The sequence below is a fragment of the Procambarus clarkii genome, chromosome 67 (genome assembly GCF_040958095.1).
Source record: "Procambarus clarkii isolate CNS0578487 chromosome 67, FALCON_Pclarkii_2.0, whole genome shotgun sequence".
In the NCBI taxonomy this organism is placed as follows: Eukaryota; Metazoa; Arthropoda; class Malacostraca; order Decapoda; family Cambaridae; genus Procambarus; species Procambarus clarkii.
In genome coordinates this window covers 3,497,286-3,519,125 of record NC_091216.1, presented here as the reverse complement: position 1 = coordinate 3,519,125, position 21,840 = coordinate 3,497,286, and the positions used below count along the sequence as shown (strand labels likewise).

Below are 21,840 nucleotides of genomic sequence, written 5' to 3'. Positions count from 1 at the left end.
CTTACAATCCCTTTCTTATTCTTATTACAAAATTTATTACACCTTACCTTCCGTTCCTGTTGTTTTGTTTTCTCTTCCTCTAAGATTTCCTTCTCCTCACCTCTCTCTTGCCTGTTTATTGCCATTGCCTCCTTCCTCTCATCTCACGGGCTATTCATGCCCGTGCCACCTCTTGGGTGGCTTAATCTTTATCAATCTTCCTCTCATCACAATCGAGTTGATAATGGTCCAGGACGGACCGAAACGTCGTCGTCTCTTCACTTTCTAGTGTTTGGTTTGGTCAACATTTTTTAGCCACGTTATTGTGACTCCTCATCTGCAGATGGTATTACTTTTGAACAGGAAGAATAACAAGTAACATTTTACTCCTCAGTTCCAGTTGTGTGTTTTCTTAACTAATCTTTCCTTTAACACAACATACCTTTTGTATAACAAATGCAAAAACACATTTCCAATTAAATTATACTTGCGACCTCTTGTGCCTACATACTCATCTTCCCAAAACTACCACAATGTTTAATTTAAAACTTGATAACAGCCTTAGAATAAATACTCACGTCACCCAAACGAATCTCAGCACTTAACTCACTCAGATAACGGTACAAACGTCGAAACGGCCAAATACACAAAAGATAAACCTGTATAAACCCTAATTTGGCCACTTATTACATACCCGGTTGTATGTTGAACCCGACTGTACTACTGGGACCATTCTCGACGCACAATCAAGAATTCCGGGTTCGAATTCCAGGCGGGATATAAATGGATGGGCACAGTTCTTTTCACCTAATGGGCCTGTTCACCTAGGAGCAAGTAGGTGCTTCTTAGTTAATCAGGTTGTTGTGGGGTGGCATCCTGGGCGGGGTCAGTAATTCGACCCGGGGTTGGGGGGAGGGGAACCTCGATATAAAGCCTATTGTGTATGAATACACTCTGGCTTCCTGTCCCCCGACACAGTGAATTATAAAATAATTTAATTAATAAAATTATTATACCGGCTCCTTGTCGCCCGACAGTGAGTATACCAACTCACTACCAGTTAATATAAACAATACATAACTACAATACATAGAAAACAGAGCTCTGAAGTGGATATTAAACTCTCACTGGCAATAATTTCCCCAATGAAAGTCTCTGAATCAGAGGAAACATGCAGCCCATTAACATATGCTGGAAGCACATGACAGACAAGCAAGTATACAGATCAATACTACACGCATAAATCACAATAGCGTGATGCATCAAATAAACAAATCCACAAAGGCCGTGATGAGGGTTCGTACCTACGTCCGAGAGGATCTCAGGCGCTCCTGGAGCGTCTGGGATCCTCACGGACCCTTATCACGGCCGTTGTGGATTTGTTCCTACAGACTAACAATATATCATGAACACCACAGTATTCCTCGACACACTCACACTCTGAAGAACCCAAAAAATCACAACCTCATCGAAATTAAACAGTACAGTACCAACCAGTAACCTCAATTCATGTCAATTTATACATTATGCTTCTAATATAATTACCCCTAATAAGACATTTTGTTTTTTTGTGAGGTACTTCAATGTGTGCCGACTACCAATACCTTGAGCAGGGCATCCATGATTCCAATGTCATGAGAGTGCTTAACTTTCCAACACCTCTATTGACAACATTCTCAGCTTGCTGGGCTAAGTCCTAGCACTTTTCCTCGCACTAAAATCTTTTCTCTCACTAACTATTTTACTCCTATTCCCTCTTCAAGCATTGTACCATTCGGAGAAATATTTTTCTTACTTTTTCTGATTGATTTTTTAATGCCCTTCATCCTGCAAATGTTTAGTTACCCATACTTAAATAAATAAGTTACAGTAGTATGTCTGGAACAAATTACCAAATCTCAATTTTGTGTAAAGTTTGTGTCCTTGCTGGGCCAAAATGTGGCGGGTTTTCATGTCTTAAATGTGTGGCTTTAGCATTAATTTATTTCTTCCTGCAGTGTGTCTGGAGGCGCCAAATGTGACTAATGCAACAACCAATTGGGTGGACAACATGTGGACAGTTAACAAAAATGTCACAGCAAACTGCCTTGGAAATCTCTACTTCCCTAAACTCAAGTCTCAGACACGTTCAGTCAATTGTACATGGAACGGCTGGGACAACACCCCAATATGCATGCAAGGTAAATTTTCATCGTAAAAATACTTCGACCACATTCTCTAATTGTGTGTTAAATAATGAATTGCATTTTCTGGGGAGAACCCCGTCAGCTCCCTGAAGCTACCCGAACTGATATGTGCTTTATTAGTTTGGAGTCAACAGTTACTTGGAGTTCTGAGCCTTCCGAGGACCACGAGCAAGAACCTGCGGCCAGATTCACGAAAGCACTTACGCAAGCACTTAGGAACGTGTACATCTTTCCTCAATCTTTGACGGCTTTGGTTACATTTATTAAACAGTTTACAAGCATGAAAACTTCCCATTCAACTGTTGTTATTGTTATAAACAGCCTCCTGGTGCTTCGGAGATCATTAACTGTTTAATAATTGTAAACAAAGCCGCCAAAGATTGAGAAAAGATGTACAGGTTCGTAATTGTTTGCGTAACTGCTTCGTGAATCTAGACCCTGGTCCCCTCAGAGAAGCGCAGGGAGCGATGGCGTATGAGCACTTTTCATTTAAAGTATTATCTTATTCCGCAATCGACGGGGGCAGTAGCCCAGAAGTATAAGCGAACCAAAAGAAGCAACTAGCTGGTAACACGCAACCTTCACACCGAAAGAGCAAAGAAACTCTCTTGCAAGAAAATAAACAAACCGAAACTATTAACTCTGCAAGCAAACTAGTTTGCCAGCTAGTTAGAGGCACACGCTCACACACGCGCACACACACACACACGCTCACGCAAACATGCACCCACATGCGCGCACACGCGCACACGTTAGAAAGAAGGGACGTTAGAAAGAACATTTTCAGCCCGCTACTACCACTGAAATAACCGTGCAATCTCCGCTCCTTCTATGGTAATAACGGATGCTCTACCGATCATGTAAGATGTTAATTCTCGGGCCGTCATACGAGGACGTAAACCAGAAACAAAGGAAGGAGAGAGAGAGAGAGAGAGAGAGAGAGAGAGAGAGAGAGAGAGAGAGAGAGAGAGAGAGAGAGAGAGAGAGAGAGAGAATGAGAATATGAGGCAAAGAGAGAGAGAGAGAGAGAGAGAGAATGAGAATATGAGGCAAAGAGAGAGAGATTGAGGAAGAATGAGGCAGAGCGAGAACGAGAGCAAGGGAGGGAGAACGAGAGCGAGTGAGGGCAAGGAAGAGTGAGAACCTAGTGAGGGAGAGGGAGAAACTAGTGAGGGAGAGTGAGATAAAAAGATAGAAAAATTCAGTCACAGCCTTCGTATGAGTTACCGAGTGACGCTGCCACCACCCTGAGTTACTGGACAGGGGACCGGAGTTAGATTCGTAGGCATTGCAGATGGTATAAACCTACCAGTATAGGTGTAGGGGACAATTGAATGGTACAAGGATCCTGGCCTGTCACTCGAATAATCCTGACCACTTGGGAACTATAGAGTACACAAGAATGAGGCGGGACACACCCAATACTAACAACTCAACAAGGGACGGATGGGGGTGGGGGGGAGGAGTACTGGATAATTAAGGACACTAGGTCACTAGGGCAAAGTAGGCCCAATATCACTACGACAAGGAACCAATAATATACATTTAATAACTCTTGACAATATATGACTTTATTTGAAATAATTAAATAGATACTCCCTAACTATATTCCCTACCAGAGGCAAAGCGTACTGAATGAGGAACTTTAGTTCAATGGAGCCGTACTTAATCGTAGGGTGTTCCACAGTTCTCCTGGAGATGATGTTCCCTCCCTGAGTCCACTCACACCGTCCTACTGGGCTTCACCCACTCTACTGTTTTCTTCTATGATCTCCTGCTCTCCAGCTGAACATGAGGGTTTGCATTTGATAAGGAGGAGTTAATCCCTGTAGATTATCATGACGGCATCAATTCTGACCTCCTCGTGACTCGGTGACCGTTGACCTGTCCCCATGGTTAACTTGTACAGAGGTGTAACTTTTCCATTGTCTGGCGCCGCCTGCCTGGCGCCGTGCCTGTGGGTTGTTCATGCTCCATGTGGCTTGTTCATCCTGCTATGATGTTTCTGTTGTACTACTATGTACTGCTCTCTTGTTACAGAGAGAGCAGCTTCTGTAGCTAGCAGGAACGGATCCAGACTACTAATCATGGAAGACTTCAACCATGGGAAGATAGATTGGCAGAACAGAGACCCACATGGAGGACCAGACACACATGAAGAGCTAAGTTGCTGGACGTAGCAACAAGAAACTTTCTAAGCCAGCACATCAAGGGACCGATAAGAATGAGAGGAGAGGATGAACCAGCTATGTTTGATCTGATATTTACCCTAAATGAGTCGGATATAAGGGAAGTTAAGTTGGAAGCCCCCTTGGAAATGAGTGATCAGTGTATAGATCTTTGAGTACCTGGTAGAGCTAGGAATTATCTCCCCCAAAAAGTACTGGGAAACAAATGGCTGGCATACCGAAAGGGAAATTATGAGGAGATGAGAAAATTCCTAGGGGATATCCCATGGGACACAGAACTCACAACTAGGTCAGTACAAGACATGATGGACTATGTCACACAAAAGTGTCAAGAGGCAGTAAACAGGTTTATCCCGGCCCAACAGGAAAAAAACGAGATGCAAAAGAAGAATCCATGGTTTAATAGGGCATGTATGAAAGCAAAGGAACTGAACAAAAGGACGTGGAGGAACTTCCGAAATATCTGAACACCAGACAGTAGAGAGAGAGATACCAGAGAACCAGGAACGAGTATGTTAGTGTGAGGAGAGAAGCTGAGAAAAAGTATGAAAATGATATAGCTAATAAAGCTAAGACCGAGCCAAAGCTACTACATAGTCACATCAGGAGGAAAACAACAGTGAAGGAACAGGTGATGAAACTTAGGATGGGTGAGGACAGGTACACAGAGAATGACAAAGAGGTGTGTGAGGAACTCAACAAGACGTTCCAGGAGGTCTTCACAATTGAATGAGGAGAGGTCACTGCGCTAGGAGAGGTGGCAGTAAACCAGGCGACCTTGGAAGAGTTCGAAATTACTAGAGATGAGGTTAAGAGGCACCTGTGACATCAGAAAGGCTGTTGGCCCGGATGGAATTTTACCATGGGGTATTGAAATAGTGTGCAGGAGCACTCTGCTTGCCACTCTCCATAGTGTACAGTAGGTCACTGGAAACGGGATACCTACCAGAAATATGTAAGACTGCTAATTCAGTCCTAATAAACAAAAAGAGTGACAGACACGAGGCACTAAACTACAGGACAGTGTCCTTAACTTGTATACCATGCAAAGTGATGGAGAAGATCGTGAGAAGACACCTAATAACACATCTGGAGAAAAGGGACTTCGTGACAACCCATCAACATGGGTTCAGGGAGGGTAAATCTTGCCTTACAGGTTTAATAGAATTTTACGATCAGGTGACAAAGATTACGCAAGAAAGAGAAGGATGGGCGGACTGTATTTTTTTTTTGAATTGTCGGAAAGCCTTTGACACAGTTCCCCATAAATAGCTGATGCATAAACTGGAGAAAAAGGCAGGAGTAACTGGTAGGGCGCTCCAGTAGATAAGGGAGTACCTAAGCGATAGGAAGCAGAGAGTTACCGTGAGAGGTGAGGCCTCAGATTGGTGTGAAGTCATCAGTGGAGTCCCACAGGGCTCTGTACTTGGACCTATCCTGTTTCTGATATACGTAAATGATCTCCCAGACGGCATAGACTCATTCCTCTCAATGTTTGCTGACGACGCCAAAATTATGAGAAGGATTAAGACAGAAGAGGACAGCTAGAGGCTTCAAGAAGACCTGGACAAGCTGCAGGAATGGTCGAACAAATGGTTGTTAGAATTTAACCCAAGCAAATGCAATGTAATTAAGATAGGTGTAGGGAGCAGGAGACCAGATACAAGGTATCATTTGGGAGATGAAATCCTTCAAGAGTCTGAGAGAGAGAAAGACCTGGGGGGTTGATATCACGCGAGATCTGTCCCCTGAAGCTCATATCAAGAGGATAACATCAGCGGCATATGCTAGGTTGGCTAACATAAGAACGGCCTTTAGAAACCTATGTAAGGAATCTTTCAGAACTTTGTATACCACATATGTCAGACCAATCCTGGAGTATGCGGCTCCAGCATGGAGTTCATATCTAGTCAAGCATAAGACTAAACTGGAAAAAGTTCAAAGGTTAGTCACCAGACTAGTGCCCAAACTGAGGGGTATGAGCTACGAGGAGAGACTACGGGAATTAAACCTCACGTCACTGGGAGACAGAAGAGTTAGAATGGACATGATCACCACATACAAGATTCTCAGAGGAATTGATAGGGTAGATAAAGACAGGCTATTTACCACAAGAGGCACACACACTAGGGGACACAGGTGGAAATTGAGTGTCCAAACGAGCCATAGAGACGTTAGAATTTTTTTTTCAGTGTCAGAGTAGTAGACAAATGGAATGCATTAGGAAGTGATGTGGTGGAGGCTGACTCCATACACAGCTTCAAGTGTAGATATGATAGAGCCCAGTAGGCTCAGGAACCTGTACATTAGTTGATTGACAGTTGAGAGATGGGACCAAAGAGCCAGAGCTCAACCCCCGCAAGCACAACTAGGTAAGTACACACACAAAACAAAAGAGGACTTGTTAGCAAGGATGAGCAGACTAGCAAATGTACAGAAGTTCAAAAAAAGTATTCCTTCAGAGGGATATGACTAGGGGTGAGAGAAAGAGGTCAGCAGCCACTAGGAGGGAGCACAGGGAGAGAGAAAGGAATCAGGGAGCCACAACCCTGAGCCCTACAATCCCAGAGGGGAGCAGGGAACCTTCCAACAGCAGCTCAACAGACATAGTGAGAGAAGCACCTCCTCCATTCTCCACCCAATAGATGCCCTACCTGCCCTAACCACTGGTGCCCAATTGACCCACCATGGGTGCCCTCCCCCCGATCCCCAACTCCCCAGGATCTTCCATCTCCCCCCCCCCCAACCCTCCCTAATCCCCCATGCCCTCCCTTCTCCCCCACCCCAAGCCCTCCATTCCCCCCCCTAAACTCTCCAGTATCCCCCACCCGCCTGAGCCCCTCTTCTCCTCGACTCTCCTAAGCCTTCCCTTCTTCCTCAACCCACTCAGCACTCCCTTTCCCCCAACCTCCTCCCCCCCAAGATCTCCCTGTTTTGCCCCCCCCCATTCCTTCCCATCCCTCCTACCACACCCACCCAAGCCGATCCTTCTCCCACACTCCCCAAAGCCTCCCCCCTCTCACCCACTCCACCAAGCCTATCCCTTTCAACCACCCCCCAAAAGCATCCACCCCAAGCCTCTCTTTTCTCCCCAACCCCCCTCAAGCCTGCCCCCCTACACCTCCCTCCCCTTACCGGATCCTCCCAGCCCCCACACAACCCAGATCCCCCAGGTCCCCCTTCATTGGCCCTCCCATCCCGATTCCTTCCTGTTTCCCCGCTTCAGGGGAAGCAATAGGATCTGTGAAGGGGCAGAAGAGAGTCAGTTTCAGGGTGATGTACTCGAACATAGATGGGATCACAAGCAAGGCAAGTTAACTAAGAGAAAGAGCACAAGAAGTGAACCCAGATGTAATCGAACTCACAGAAACAAAACTCCTAGGAATCATAATGAATGCGGTGTTTCCGCAGGACTACACTGTAATAAGGAAAGATAGGGAGGGAAATGGAGGAGGTGGAGTGGCCCTACTAATAAGAAAGGAATGGAGTTTCAAGGAGATGGTCATCCCGGGCTGAAATAGATTCAGAGACTACATATCAGGCATCATGACAATGGGAGGACCAAAAATAGTAGTAGCAGTGATATACAACCCTCTCGCCAAATGACAGAAGACCAAGTCAAGAGTATGACAACAACAACACAGCGGTTAATATACACTTTCGCGTTCCAACGACTGAACCTCTTGTCACTCATTTTTCTCCCGATTCCTCACCGACGACGCGGCGCTGAGTCACTCATTAAAATATTTGTTAAAAATTTAAATTTTATCAGATCAATCTGGTAATGGTTTTAAAATAAGCGCCTTTAAATTGCACACAATTTGATACCAAAATGAAAGATATAACATGAAACTTGATGTCCGAACACTTGAAAGATTATAAATAGGCTTTTGGTCAAAATATTAATATATTTGTTAAAATTCTATTTATTGTCCTATTATCTTGGGACTAGTTTTAAAATGCGCGCCTTTAGGTCGCAAACAATTTGATACCAAAATGAAAGATGTAACACAAAAATTTATCAGAACACTGGAAAGATATAAATAATTTTGTGATGATGAGCGTCCAGAATTAAAATATTTGTCAAAATTCCAATTATTGCTCTATTATTCTGGGACTAGTTTTAAAATACGCGCCTTTTTATTGCGAACAATTTGATACCAAAATGAAGGACGTAACACGAAATTTGATGTTATCAAATTGAACGAGTATATACATTAGGTTGCAGTGTACAAATTGATGCTCGTTCACGGGTAACTTTAGGCTTTTCTGTGGGGAGGCACTCCAGGCTTTTGTACATTATATTCATACACATCTGTAGGGAATTTAATTGCGAACACAATGATACCAAAACGAGCGACGTAGCACGAGAAATAAGGTGAGAAAAATGGAACGGGTATGCACATGTTACTGATTTTGTGCGCTCACGGGTATATTTTGCCGACTTTAGGCTTTGCTGTTGGGAGTCACGCCAGGCTTTTGGACGTTATATTTATACACACCTGTAAGGAATTTAATTGCGAACACAATGATACCAAAACGAGCGACGTAGCACGAGAATTAAGGTGAGAAAGCTGGAACGAGTATACACATTTGGGTCTCACCGCGCACTTAATTTGTAGCTTAAACCACTTTGAGATGGCTTTTTCTTAAACCACAAATTGTTTACCTTATATTCCAAATACAATTTATAAATCATACCACATATGGTAGTCTAATCTACTATTATTTTAGAAATAATGAGTTAATTCTTATACTATGGCTACAGTATTGTACAAAAAGGAGGGCTCAGCTGTTCCTGTTGAAGGGGCCTGCTCAGGCTGTGTAATTGTAGCATCAAAGATGGGTGTGGCCCTTTGCCTCTGAGTGCCGCGTAATGGTGGCTGTCTGGAGGCTACAAAGCTTGGTGAACAGCTAGGTAATAATTTGTATGTAAGGCCCAACTGTCTGGTCAGCTTCTTGTTACTCCAAATCACAATTACCTTCCGAGTTTAAATAATTAATAATGTTTCTCTAAACATATAAGTACAGGTAAGACATGGAATATGAGGGTGTTAAACTGTGTAAACGTACTTGTTATGGGGGGTCTCCATGCATCATAACCGCCTACCAATTTATGAATAAACTGTGCACAATTAAGCGTAAATACTTGGTAAGACGGATACTGTTGTTGCTGTGGTTGTTGAGAGGCTGTGTTGCTGGTTGCTCGCTTGACTCGCTGGGTGTCTAACATATTAAATCAGCTTATATGGAAAGACTCTCTACAGCATGTCCTGATGTTATTGTTCCAGTGTGTACGTGACGATGCTCCCAAAGGGAGACGAACATAAATGTTTGATGGTTCTATTTATGTTTAAGGAATAGAGTATTAAGCTATATTTCTAGTGTTGAAATTTATATTCAGGTGTAGTGAACACTTTTTTATTAAATTTAAACACTAGACTGTAGTATGAAGGATTTAGGGGTAATGTAAATACGTGACGTCGATGACGTCACGGAATCACCCATGCTCTTTTCTTTAAGGGGATACTCATGTTATTACGTGTGTGTCGGATTTCCGACATAATTCCAGGGGGAAAGAACACGGGTCGAAGTCCCGGTAAGGACTGCGATCACTTTATTCTTCTCCTTCAGAACTGTAGTGCTGCTTTAATTTGAGTTTACATTGTTCTGCTGCAGTCCTTAGGGGACGTATGCCCCATATGGCATATCGGGTGCTGGAAGTCGTTGAATGTCTTCTTTTCCTGCCAGTTCTAAAGGAACTAATTTCTTTAATGTTTTGAGAGAAGTGTTGCCTCAGCATTTTACTTTCACTATTCTCAAGATGCCCTGGCTGTCTGGATGAACAGAGACTATTAGGCCCATAGGCCACTCTGAGCGTGGCCCATCGCTGTCCACCCGAACTATGTCACCAGGGTTCAAGTTAATTCTGTTGTAGTGGTTGTTTGCCCCGTAATGATACTCCCTCAGAGCAGTAAGGTATTCTCGAGTCCATACGTCATTCCACCGACTTATCACCCCTGATAGTTGTTTGAAACGTTGAACTAAATCACTCTTTCGGACATATGAAGGATCCTTTGGTTCCTCATCCGTAAGGGACACAAGGGGGCTGAGAGGTCTCCCATACATCAAATGAGCTGGACTTAATGGTTCACGTTGCAAAACATCATCAGAGAGGTAGGTAAGCGATTGGTTATTAACTCGTGCTTCTATCTCTATGACTACGGTTTGGAGCTCCTGTAGGTCAATCTTCTGGCAGTGTAGGGTTTTCCATAGAGAACGTTTCACCATACCAATCATGCGTTCATAGAAGCCTCCGTGCCATGGTGCTCTGGGAGGTATGAATTTCCATTGGCACTGCCTGATTTAGGGCCGTGCGTACCTTCGTTTGTGTCCAGATTTTCCTCAGACATGTTTCTCGTGCCACTAAGTAGGACCCATTGTCTGAGATCATTAACTTAGGACAGGATCTACGTGAAGCAAACCTGCGGAAAGCCTGTAGAAATGCTTCGGCACTCATATCGGGAATCACTTTTAGATGGGCTGCCCTTGTTGTGGCACAAGTAAAAAGACAGATATAGGCTTTTACTGGGGTTTTGTCCTTGGTGCCTGTTAGTGTCAGTGCTCCTGTGAAATCTACTCCTGCAGTCTCAAAGGGACGAATATGTACAACTCGTTCCTTCAGAAGTGGAGGAGGGCCAGGATATGGACACACTCTGGCATCGTATCTCTGCCAAATATCACAGGATTTAATTATTGATTTTACTGTCTGCCTACCTTGGGGTAGCCAGTACTGTTGTCTTAAGTCTGTGAGAGTATCTAATACCCCACCATGCAGAGTGCTATATTTGTGTATGTGTAACACAATTAGTTTGCTTACTATGTTGTGACGAGGAAGCAATATTGGATTTTTTGCTTCCAGATCTATGTCAGCATGCTGTAAGCGTCCTCCGCATCTGATTATGTTATAATTGTCGGTGTCTAACCAGAGACCCAGATCATTTTGTAGCTTCTTAGGAACATTGTCAAATTATGTCCCAAACCTGCCTTTCTGAGCTCTTTTGACCCAGTACCTTAGGGCACTAGGGAATTTATGCTTGATTCCTATTTTCTTTAGAAAATCAAACACTACTTGGGTGACACCTATTAGTTTGTTCAGTTCAGAGTACCTAGTAGGATCAATTACCAAAGTCCAAGGTAGTTCTGGGTTCTCAGTGGGAACAGTGACATTGGTCACAATGACTTGTGGCTTTTGTTTAGGTCACTGATTGCTGATTAGCTACTGAGGTCCATTGAACCACATCTCTGCCTTTGTTAATTGCCGTAAAGTCAGGCCTCGGGAGAGATAGTCAGCTGGATTCTCTTTGGTGGGTACATATCTTAGTTTATACCCTGCTGACAACTCTCGTATTTCCTTAACGCAGTTACTCACGTGAGGATTCTTACTGTTATTGTTTTTAACCCACTGTAGAACTGCCTCATTATCTGACCATACCACTGTTTCTTCAAAGAGGATGTTGCTTAAGGCCTTGATCAGATAATGAGCCAATCTTACACCTAGCAGTAAGGCTGTTAATTCCAGTTGTGGCAATGATCTTTTCTTTAAAGATGCCACTCTGGCCTTTCATGTGAGCCAATTGGCTTGCCCATTTGAGATCAGGTAAGTTACTGTGCCATAAGCCTTTTCTGAGGCATCACAAAATACATGTAGCTTAATTGGTTCTTTTTCATTTACTACTGTGTTCTGAGGGAACTTGACAGACTCGAGGATACTTAAATCTTTCACTAGTCCTTGCCATTTTTCTTGTGAGGTAGGTGTTAGAAGATCATCCCAGCCTATCTTTTGTTGTCAACATTCATGCATTATCAACTTTCCATTAATTATGATTGGACTTAATAGTCCTAATGGGTCGAAGGGTTTGCTGACTTGTGAGAGTAATTTTCTTATTGTTAAGTTAGTGGTATCTGGCTCCACCGACTTGATTGTCGACTGATCCGTTGTCGTATTCCATTCAACGCCTACTACTTCTGTCCTCTCGGGTACCTGGTAGTCAGGAAATTCAGTTGCGATCAGTTGATTTAATTTGGCATTGTTGGAGACCCACGACTGGAGAGGCATATTGGCTCGCATTAATTCTCGATTGGCCTCATGGTATATGTTCAACAGTTTACTCTCACTGCTGGTTGTTCCTTGAAAATTATCCACATACAAGTTATTACTAATTTCTGTTTTGTTTGGGCTATTGAACTTCTTCAAGTGCGTATTTAAGGTAGCTTGAAGCAGAAACGGTGAAGAAGTGGCCCTGAACAAAACAGACGCAAACCTGTAAGTGATTAATTCACTGTTTGGATCGTTAGGATCCTTGATCCATAGGAACTTTTTGTAGTTCCTATCTTCTTCTTGGAGACCTACCCTAAGGAAAGCCTTGTTGATGTCGGCCGTATATGCGTAAGTCCCAATATGGAACTTTAACAGCACATCGTATAGACTTTGTGTCAGGCTAGGGCCAGTTTGAAAGCAGTCATTTAACGAAACACTACTCTGCCTTGTCTTAGTGCTGCAATTAAATACTATCCGTAATAGGGTAGTAGCAGAATTTTTCAGTACAGGATGGTGTGGCAGGTAGTGCCCTTCCTTTAGGTTATCATTAGTGACAACTTCGATAAATTTGTCATCGAGTTGCTTCTGTATTATTTCATGATACAACTTCAAGTTCTCAGGCTGTCTTTGTAAGCACAACACCTGTGATCTTAATTGGTTTTGTGCAATAAAATGGTTGACGGGTAGCTGAGGGTGATTCAGCTTCCATGGTAACCTAACCCAGTATTGATTATCTCTACAGATAACCGAGTCCAGGTATTGTTTGTAAGTCCAGTCGTCATCTGGGCTAGGTTGTTCAGGGACAATGCCGAGAGTTGCCAGGTCCCATTGCTTATGTACAGGGGGATCAAGCTCATCCTCTGACATGTCTCGGAATTGCAGTGGAGACTGTTCTCCTATTCATGCAACAATTACTGGGTTGGCATGTTGGTGGTCTACAGGTGCAGGTTGCTTCAGTCGTAAAACTGGGCCTGTTAGCAAATAGCCACCTGCAGATGGTAACAAGTTCATTCCTTGTTTTTCTTCCTTTCCTTTGATAAACGTATGGTAGACATCTGATCCCATAAGGATTCCACTATTGGAAAGGTTGTCTGATGTGATTTTATCAGCCAAATGGATTCCTTTTCTTTCAGGAATTAGGCTGTTGTCCCTAGACCATATTCATACAGGTCTGTTGGGAATCTATCTACTACCAGAGCTTGTATCGTTCATACATAACCTCGTAAACGTACTTTAGGTTGTACTACCAGAGGTAGTACAACCGGGGAGATTGTACCGGGTACAATTGGGGAGCCGGTCGGCCAAGCGGACAGCACGTTGGACTTGTGATCCTGTGGTCCCGGGTTCGATCCCGGACGCCGGCGAGAAACAATGGGCAGAGTTTCTTACACCCTATGCCCCTGTTACCTAGCAGTAAAATAGGTACCTGGGTGTTAGTCAGCTGTCACGGGCTGCTTCGTGGGGGTGGAGGCCTGATCGCGGACCGGGCCGCGGGGACACTAAAAAGCCCCGAAATCATCTCAAGATAACCTCAAGATAACCTTGAAGACTCGGGAACCTGTGTAAGTCAGGAATCCTGCTATGTCTATTCGTGTCTCTCTTACAGGTGTGAGTTTTAGGGCATCTACCAACTCCTTTGATATAAAAGTCATTCGGGATCCTTGATCAAATAATCCACGTAAGGTGGCTTTGAACTCTGCATTTTTAATGATCAATTGAGCAGTGGGTAGAGCTGATTTATGATAAGACCTAGTTGAGAAGACACTTATGTCAGGTAACACAGTACAAAGTTGTACTGAAGTGGTAGTTCCTTCCTCCTCCTGTGGTTTGGCAGACTTTGTACTTGAGTCCCCACAAAGTGCTGTATGGTGTTGACCCTTATGGCACCTATTACAGGTGCATATTTGAGTTGTACAGGTGTCGGGATTATGTGCCGTTATACACTTGGTACATTTACGTAACTCCTTGAGTCGTTTTATGCGTGTAGCGCGATCGGGGTAAACTTTGCAATAGTATATGGAATGTGGTTGTTCACAGAACACACATGGTTTCCAGATGTTAACAGCATCTTGGGGAGTCACCGATTTGGGTGACGTGTTAACTGTAGGTATGGAGGGACCAACTGCATATGTGCCCACACTGCCTTATTTCCACTTTTGGGAGGGGTAAGTCGTTTTAGATTTGTTTGGAGTACTGTTTGTACTCTGTTGTTTACTATTGGTGGTAGACGAAGGTTTAGATGGCGCTTTTCCATCTGGGTTATCTCTTTGTCTTTCTATGATGGAACGTAAACATTCGCTTATCTCTTTTACACTCAGAGAAGATTTGTTATATAAGACAAACATCTTATCCAGTACGTCACTGGGTAATTTGCGTTTCATATGGACTTGGATTATCCAGTCGGATTCGTCTAGGTTAACCTTGTTTTTAAGTTCCTTGAGCAAGGACTCAAGCTCCAATCTACAGGCTTGGAGTGAGTCAGCTGTACTATTTGGAGGGTTAATGTCCAACAGCTTCTGGGTCTGATAGTCCTTTCTGGCTTAGCATAATTATCCTTAATGAGCTGTACGGCATTGTCATAACCGTCATCAGTGAAGGTCAAATTACAAACCACCTGTAACGCTTCATTCTTTAAGACATCCTGTAAATATGTAAATTTTGTCGTCTTTGCTACATTGGCATTAGAATCCACAGAATCAACAAATTGTTCCAGACGTTGTCCCAACTCTCGTCCTCTGTACCAGAGAAAGTTGGGAGACTCAGTGATGGCAATTTGACTTCTGGTTGTGTCTGGTTTTGGGAAGCTGTGGCTGCAATATTTGTATTGGCCTTATGTGTGGTTATTAAATCGTCAAAGTGTTGTAACTTTGTATGCATTGCATCTTCGTAATCTGCATTTTCTTGTATTACAACGTCCATTGCCTCTTCACTGATACTGGTGGTGGTGAGGATATCCTGATATTTCAGGATTTGTAAGAGCACATGCTCATATTTGGTCTCTACAACCTTATAATAGCCTTTCAGTTCTACATAATTAACTGGAGTTTGATTACTTAAAACCTCACATTTTTTGATCTGTCGGGTTAAGTGGCCCTTCATGCCAGTGAGGGTCGCTTTTACATTTTTGGCAGTACACATCTTGGCAGTACTTGCTAGCCTTGTTGGACTGTGATTTGTGCTGTTTCTGGCATATGAGTTCAACCCGTTCTCGCAAATTCGTAAAGTCAATATTGACTTATTAACTACGTGCATAGGTGATATACTAATAATAATAGATACCCTTAAAAAGATTCATAGAAAACACCGACCTTACCTAACCTTGTTAGTATCTTAAGATAAGCAACTTATTGCTTCGTAATTACAATTATTACTTAACCTATACCTATTATAGGTTAGGTAATAATTGTAATTACGAAGCAATAAGATGCTTATCTTAACATACTAAGTAGGTTAGGTAAGGTCGGTGTTTTCTATGAATCTTTTTAAGGGTATCTATTATGTTAAGTATGTCACCTATGCACATATTTAATAAGTCAATATTGACTTATTAAATTTGCGAGAACGGGTTGATGAGTTAGAAGAGCCCCTAGTTTCCGAACTAGAGCTGCTTATCATTTAAAAAATACACTATATGATCATACACACTATAATTTGAGTGGTAAGCCTGCATCAATGCTGGAATTCCTCAAGTTAGCCCTTTTTTATCACTCTTGGTTGGCACAGAGACACAGGTTAACACTCAAAGATGAAATGATTATAGTTAAATTACTATACTTAAGGTAATATTATGTAGACAACACAACTCAGGTTGTCATGTCTGCATAAAAATATGTGCTTGCTAAGTTGTAATATATGTTCAACTCTAGACAAGTGTAAAATGCTTACCCTTACACCAGGTTAGCACAATAAATTAGACTAGGTTGCTGTACAAGCCTAAAATGTCCTACCCTTGTGCAAGAATTAGTTGTAAATAATGTGGCATGCAGTAATTGTTACAGTAATGGTGCAATAAAAAGTAATGTTTATATAAACACTTAAAATTATAAAAGCATATACATTTATGAGTAAATTAGCCTCTTATCAACCTCTTGTAATGAAAAAGCACAATTGTTCTTTTGGTAAAGGCCTCGGAACAATAATAGTGCTTGTTGTAAGTTCTGTTTAATATTTGTAGAGATTGAAAAAGTTAGGCTAGAAAATTGCAAAATGTATAGCAGTGTCTTCCTGCTATAATTAATGCATGTGAATATTGCACTAATGCTATATATATATATATAGATCCTAATCAGTATCTTGAATCTGGTTTGTTGAGGACCATAATATGTGGGAAAATCCTGGCAGCTTAATTCTTTTTTAAATTGACTTTAATAAGATAAATTTTTATCTGATTAATTTTCTTAGTTAGTTCTTAGTAATAAGTTAGTTAATTAACCAAGGGAATAATTGAGTAAGTAAGTGAGTGGACTGTATGTACTGATTCAGCTGCCTGAATTTCTCTCACATACTTGGTGAGACAATTTGCAGCTTAAACCACTTTGAGATGGCGCCTTCTTAAACCACAAATTGTTTACTTTATATTCAAAATATTATTTATAAATCATACCACATATGGTGGTCTAATCTACTATTATTAGAGAAATAATGAATTAATTCTTAAACTATGGCTACAGTATTTTACAAAAAGGAGGGCTCAGCTGTTCCTGTTGAAGGGGCCTGCTTAGGCTGTGTAATTGTAGCATCAAAGATGGGTGTGGCCCTGTGCCTCTGAGTGCCACGTAATGGCGGGTGTCTGGAGGCTACAAAGCTTGGTGAACAGCTAGGTAATAATTTGTATGTAAGGCTCAACTGTCTGGTCAGCTTCTTGTTACTCAAAATCACAATTACCTTCCGAGTTTAAATAATTAATAATGTTTCTCTAAACATATAAGTACAGGTAAGACATGGAATATGAGGGTGTTAAGCTGTGCAAACGTACTTGTTATGGGGGGTCTCCATGCATCATAACTGCCTAACAATTTATGAATAAACTGTGCACAATTAAGCGTAAATACTTGGTAAGACGGATACTGTTGTTGCTGTGGTTGTTGAGAGGCTGTGTTGCTGGTTGCTCGCTTGTTGACACGTAGCCTGGGTGTCTAACATATTAAATCAGCTTATATGGAAAGACTCTCTACAGCATGTCCTGATGTTATTGTTCCAGTGTGTACGTGACGATGCTCCCAAAGGGAGACGAATGCAAATGTTTGATGGTTCTATTTATGTTTAAGGAATAGAGTATTAAGCTTTATTCCTAGTGTTGAAAATTATATTCAGGTGTAGTGAACACTTTTTTATTAAATTTAACCACTAGACTGTAGTATGAAAGATTTAGGGGTAATGTAAATACGTGACGTCGATGACGTCACGGAATCACTCCTGCTCTTTTCTTTAAGGGGATACTCATGTTATTACGTGTGTGTCGGATTTCCTACAAAAAGGAAGACAACGAAATGAAGATGAGAAACCCATGGTTTAGTCAGAGATGTAGGCAGGCTAAGCAGCAAAGTAAAAGGGCATGGAGAAACTATAGGAATAACAGGAAACTTGAGAGCAGAGAAAGATACCAGAGTGCCAGGAATAAATATGTCAGGATGAGAAGAGAGGCAGAAAGACAATATGAAAATGACATCGCGAGCAAGGCAAAGACTCGACCTAAATTGCTGCACAGCCACATCAGGAGAAAAACAACAGTAAAGGAACAGGAAATTAAATTGAGGATAGGGGCAGAAGGATTCACTACAAACGACAAGGAGGTGTGTGAGGAACTGAATAAGAAATTCCAGGAGGTCTTCACCTTAGAGCAAGGAGAAATTCCAAAGATAAGTGAGGGAATAGTTAACCAGGAACCACTGGAAGAGTTTGAGATTACCAGTGTGGAAGTAAGGAAGTTGTTACTAGAGTTGGATGTGACAAAAGCTATAGGTCCAGATGGAATCTCCCCTTGGATACTAAAGGAAGAAGAAAAAGCACTGTGCTTACCACTCTCCATAGTGTTTAACAAATCACTGACAACAGGGGGAACTGCCAGAAATTTGGAAAGCAGCTAATGTAGTCCCGATATATAAGAAAGGGGGATAGACAGGAGGCACTGAACTACAGACCAGTGTCCCTAACCTGCATACCATGGAAGCTGTTGGAAAAGATTGTGCGAAGAAAGCTGGTCGAACATCTGGAGCGAAGGAACTTTGTAACACAGCATCAACATGGGTTCAGGGATGGCAAGTCGGGCCTCACAGGGTTACTTGAATTCTACGACCAGGCAACAAAAATCAGGCAAGAAAGAGAAAGATGGGCAGACTGCATATTTTTGGATTGCCAGAAAGCCTTTGATATGGTACCACACAAGAAGCTAATGAAAAAGCTGGAGATGCAGGCTGGAGTGATATGGGAGGATAAGGGAGTACCTAAGCAACAGAAGACAACGAGTCACTGTGAGGGGTGAGGTCTCAGATTGGCGAGACGTCACAAGAGAAGTCTCGAATGGGTCAATCCTTGGACTTATACTGTTTATGATATATGTAAATGATCTCCCGTAGGGTATAGACTCGTTTCTCTCAATGTTTGCTGATGACGCAAAAATTATGAGGAGGATAGTAGGAGGCTACAAGATGACCTGGACAGATTGAATGAATGGTCCAACAAATGACTGCTCAAGTTCAACCCAAGTAAATGCAAAGTAATGAAACTAGGCGGCAGAAGTAAGTAAATAATTATCAAAAGAAGGCACCAAACCGGGAAGGCTATGTAGCACCATCAAAAGTGCTGGATAATCAGAGGGCGCTAAATGTCACTAAGGATGCCAATACAAGAACAGAAACGCATAAGGCGAACGATATCAAAAGTATCCGAGTCACCAAGATTACTATCGAGAGACAAGCAAGCAACCGTGGGGGACGGTCGGAAAACAAGACACACTCATCCCGGAAGTCAGGACATTCAACAAGGATATGCACGACTGTAAGAGGGACAATAACATAGGGGCATAACAGGCAGACCCCTCACAGTGTTCAAGAGAGAACTTGACAAACACCTCCAAAGGATACCTGATCAACCAGGCTGTGACTCATACATCAGGCTGCGAGCAGCCGCGTCCAACAGCCTGGTTGATCAGTCCAGCAACCAGGAGGCCTGGTCGACGACTGGGCCGCGGGGACGCTAAGCCCCGGAAGCACCTCAAGGTAACCTCAAGGTAACAATGCAATTAAGACAATAAGGAGCAGGGCGGCGCTCCATCAAATGACCATGAGTTAAGCGAGTATGGCCAATACGCAACCTTGCCAGAGCCGTTTCCCATCGCCGGTTACGGTGGTAGGAGGACGGCCACGTGGACACACAACTTTTAAGAGTACGTAGTTTGTTACCAGTAACAGACGACCAACAAGCTTGCTAATGGGTAAGGATGGAGGAATGGATAACCGGGTAAAAGTCGGAATAAGGAATACCTTTACAAGAAATAGTGATGATGAGACAAGAGCGGACAGCTTCCCTGGTGGCAGCATCCGCACGCTCATTTGAAGAGACACCAATTTGGTTGGGAACCCAACAAAACTCAACCAACTTAAATTTACTGTGAACAAGAAACAGCCAATGCCGGATCTCGACAACCACTGGATGAACCTGATTAAAGGACCCGAGAGCCATGAGGGGACTACGAGAGTCAACAACAACTACAAAGGAAGATTGACAACGAGAAAGCAGGAGACAAAGAGCATAGAGAATAGCATAAAGCTCCGCTGTGAAGATGCTAGTCTCCGGAGGTAAGTGACACATATAAGTGCAATCAGGAAAAACAACAGAGTAGCCAACACCGTCTGCAGACTTAGACCCATCGGTGAAGACGGAAACGGAGCGGGAGCCAGAAGAAAAGTGCTCAAGGAAAAAACGTTTTAGAACCGTAGGAGGGGTAAAAGCTTTAGTGATGCGGGTCAAGAATATACAAAACTTCGGAAGGGGGACTTTCCATGGGGGCAAAGAAGGAACAACACTAGGAGAAATATTAGAAATACGAACGGAAAGAGAATCCTGTAAGCGAGATAACCGGGCAGAAAGAGGGAGGTGGTGAAGAGGAACAGGAACCGCAGGAGGGATAAAAGTTAAAGCACGACAGAGGCGAGAGGAAGGATGTTGCAAGGACCGCGCTAGATAGCGAAGACAGTAGCGATCATGGCGGTCCCGGAGAGATAGGAAGCCAGTGTCAACATACACGCTGAGGACGGGAGTCGAACAAAAGGCACCAGAACTGAGGCGCAGCCCAGTATGGTGCAAAGCATCAAGACGGCGAAGAGTAGACGGAGAAGCAGACGAGTAAGCAGGGAACAGGGAACATAAGCGAACTTAGACAGGACGAGAGAGGAATTTAAAGCGAAGAGAGTGCGCCTATCCGCTCCCCAAGAAGTATGGGACAATACCCAAAGGAGGGTAAGGGCATTAGAGCACTCAACATGGAAGTAAGAGTTTTGGGAAGACCAAGACAAACCAGTGTCAAAGGAATAACCCCAAAAGCTTCGCAGATTCTTTGCACTCAAGAGGATGACCATAAAGTGACAAAGAGGGACGAAGAACGACCGGTTTCCGAGTAAAAGTCATGGCACAAGTCTTAGTAGTAGAGAACTTGAAGCCATGATCGGTGGCCCAAGACGACACGGCATCAGTCGCAAGTTGAAGCCGGAGTTGAAGGAGAGGCGAATCATCACCCTGACAGCAAAGTGTAAGATCATCGACATAGAGAGCGGAGAAGACGCCTGAAGGAAGAGAGGAAAGAAGACCACTGAGGGCAACCAGAAAAAGAGTAGTGCTCAGAACACTACCCTGGGGGACACCTTCGTATTGCTGAAAAGAGGCAGAGAGAGCGGTACCAAGGCACACCCGAAAGGAACGACGAGAGAGGAAACTGCGGAGAAAGAGAGGGAGAAGACCACGAAGGCCAAATGAATGAAGCTGGGATAGAATATGATATCGCCAAATGGTGTCGTAAGCCTTTTCCAGGTAAAAAAGAACGGCAACAACGGAGGTCTTCGCAGCAAAAGCAGTACGAATATAGACCTCCAAGTTCACCAGGACATGTGTTGGGCTGTGACACTTGCGGAAACCAAATTGAGAAGGGGAGAGGAGGTGATGGTGTTCCAAGAACCACATCAGACGAACGTTAACCACACGTTCAAAGAGTTTGCAGACACAACTTGTGAGGGCAATAGGGCAAATATTCTTAGGGGATGTTCCCAGAGAACCTGGTTTGCGAACGGGGAGGACAACAGCATCGAGCCAGTTCTCAGGGACTGACGACGACTCCCAGATCCGATTATAGTAGTAGGCATCCTTCAGTTTCGAGAGACTATGGAGTTGCGCC

General features: G+C 43.1%; 2 protein-coding genes across 2 annotated transcripts in view; one reads left to right on the top strand and one right to left on the bottom strand.

The window, feature by feature from the left end:
- LOC138355508 (uncharacterized) overlaps positions 1-4,345 on the top strand; it is a 59,550-nt gene extending 55,205 nt beyond the window's left edge. Inside the window, exons 4-5 of the mRNA XM_069310705.1 lie at positions 1,977-2,159; positions 4,206-4,345. Of these exons, the coding sequence (XP_069166806.1) occupies positions 1,977-2,159; positions 4,206-4,345 (323 nt within the window). The remainder of the gene's footprint in view (positions 1-1,976; positions 2,160-4,205) is intronic.
- Positions 4,346-12,203: 7,858 nt separating this feature from the next.
- On the bottom strand, positions 12,204-13,322 carry LOC138355507 (uncharacterized). Its single transcript, XM_069310704.1, has one exon. The coding sequence runs from the start codon at positions 13,320-13,322 to the stop codon at positions 12,204-12,206; it is 1,119 nt and encodes a 372-aa protein (XP_069166805.1).
- Between the last annotated feature and the right edge of the window lie 8,518 nt (positions 13,323-21,840).

Coding starts and splice junctions, on each gene's coding strand:
- LOC138355507 (XM_069310704.1), bottom strand. CDS start 13,322: ATGTCAGAGGATGAGCTTGATCCCCCTGTACATAAGCAATGGGACCTG.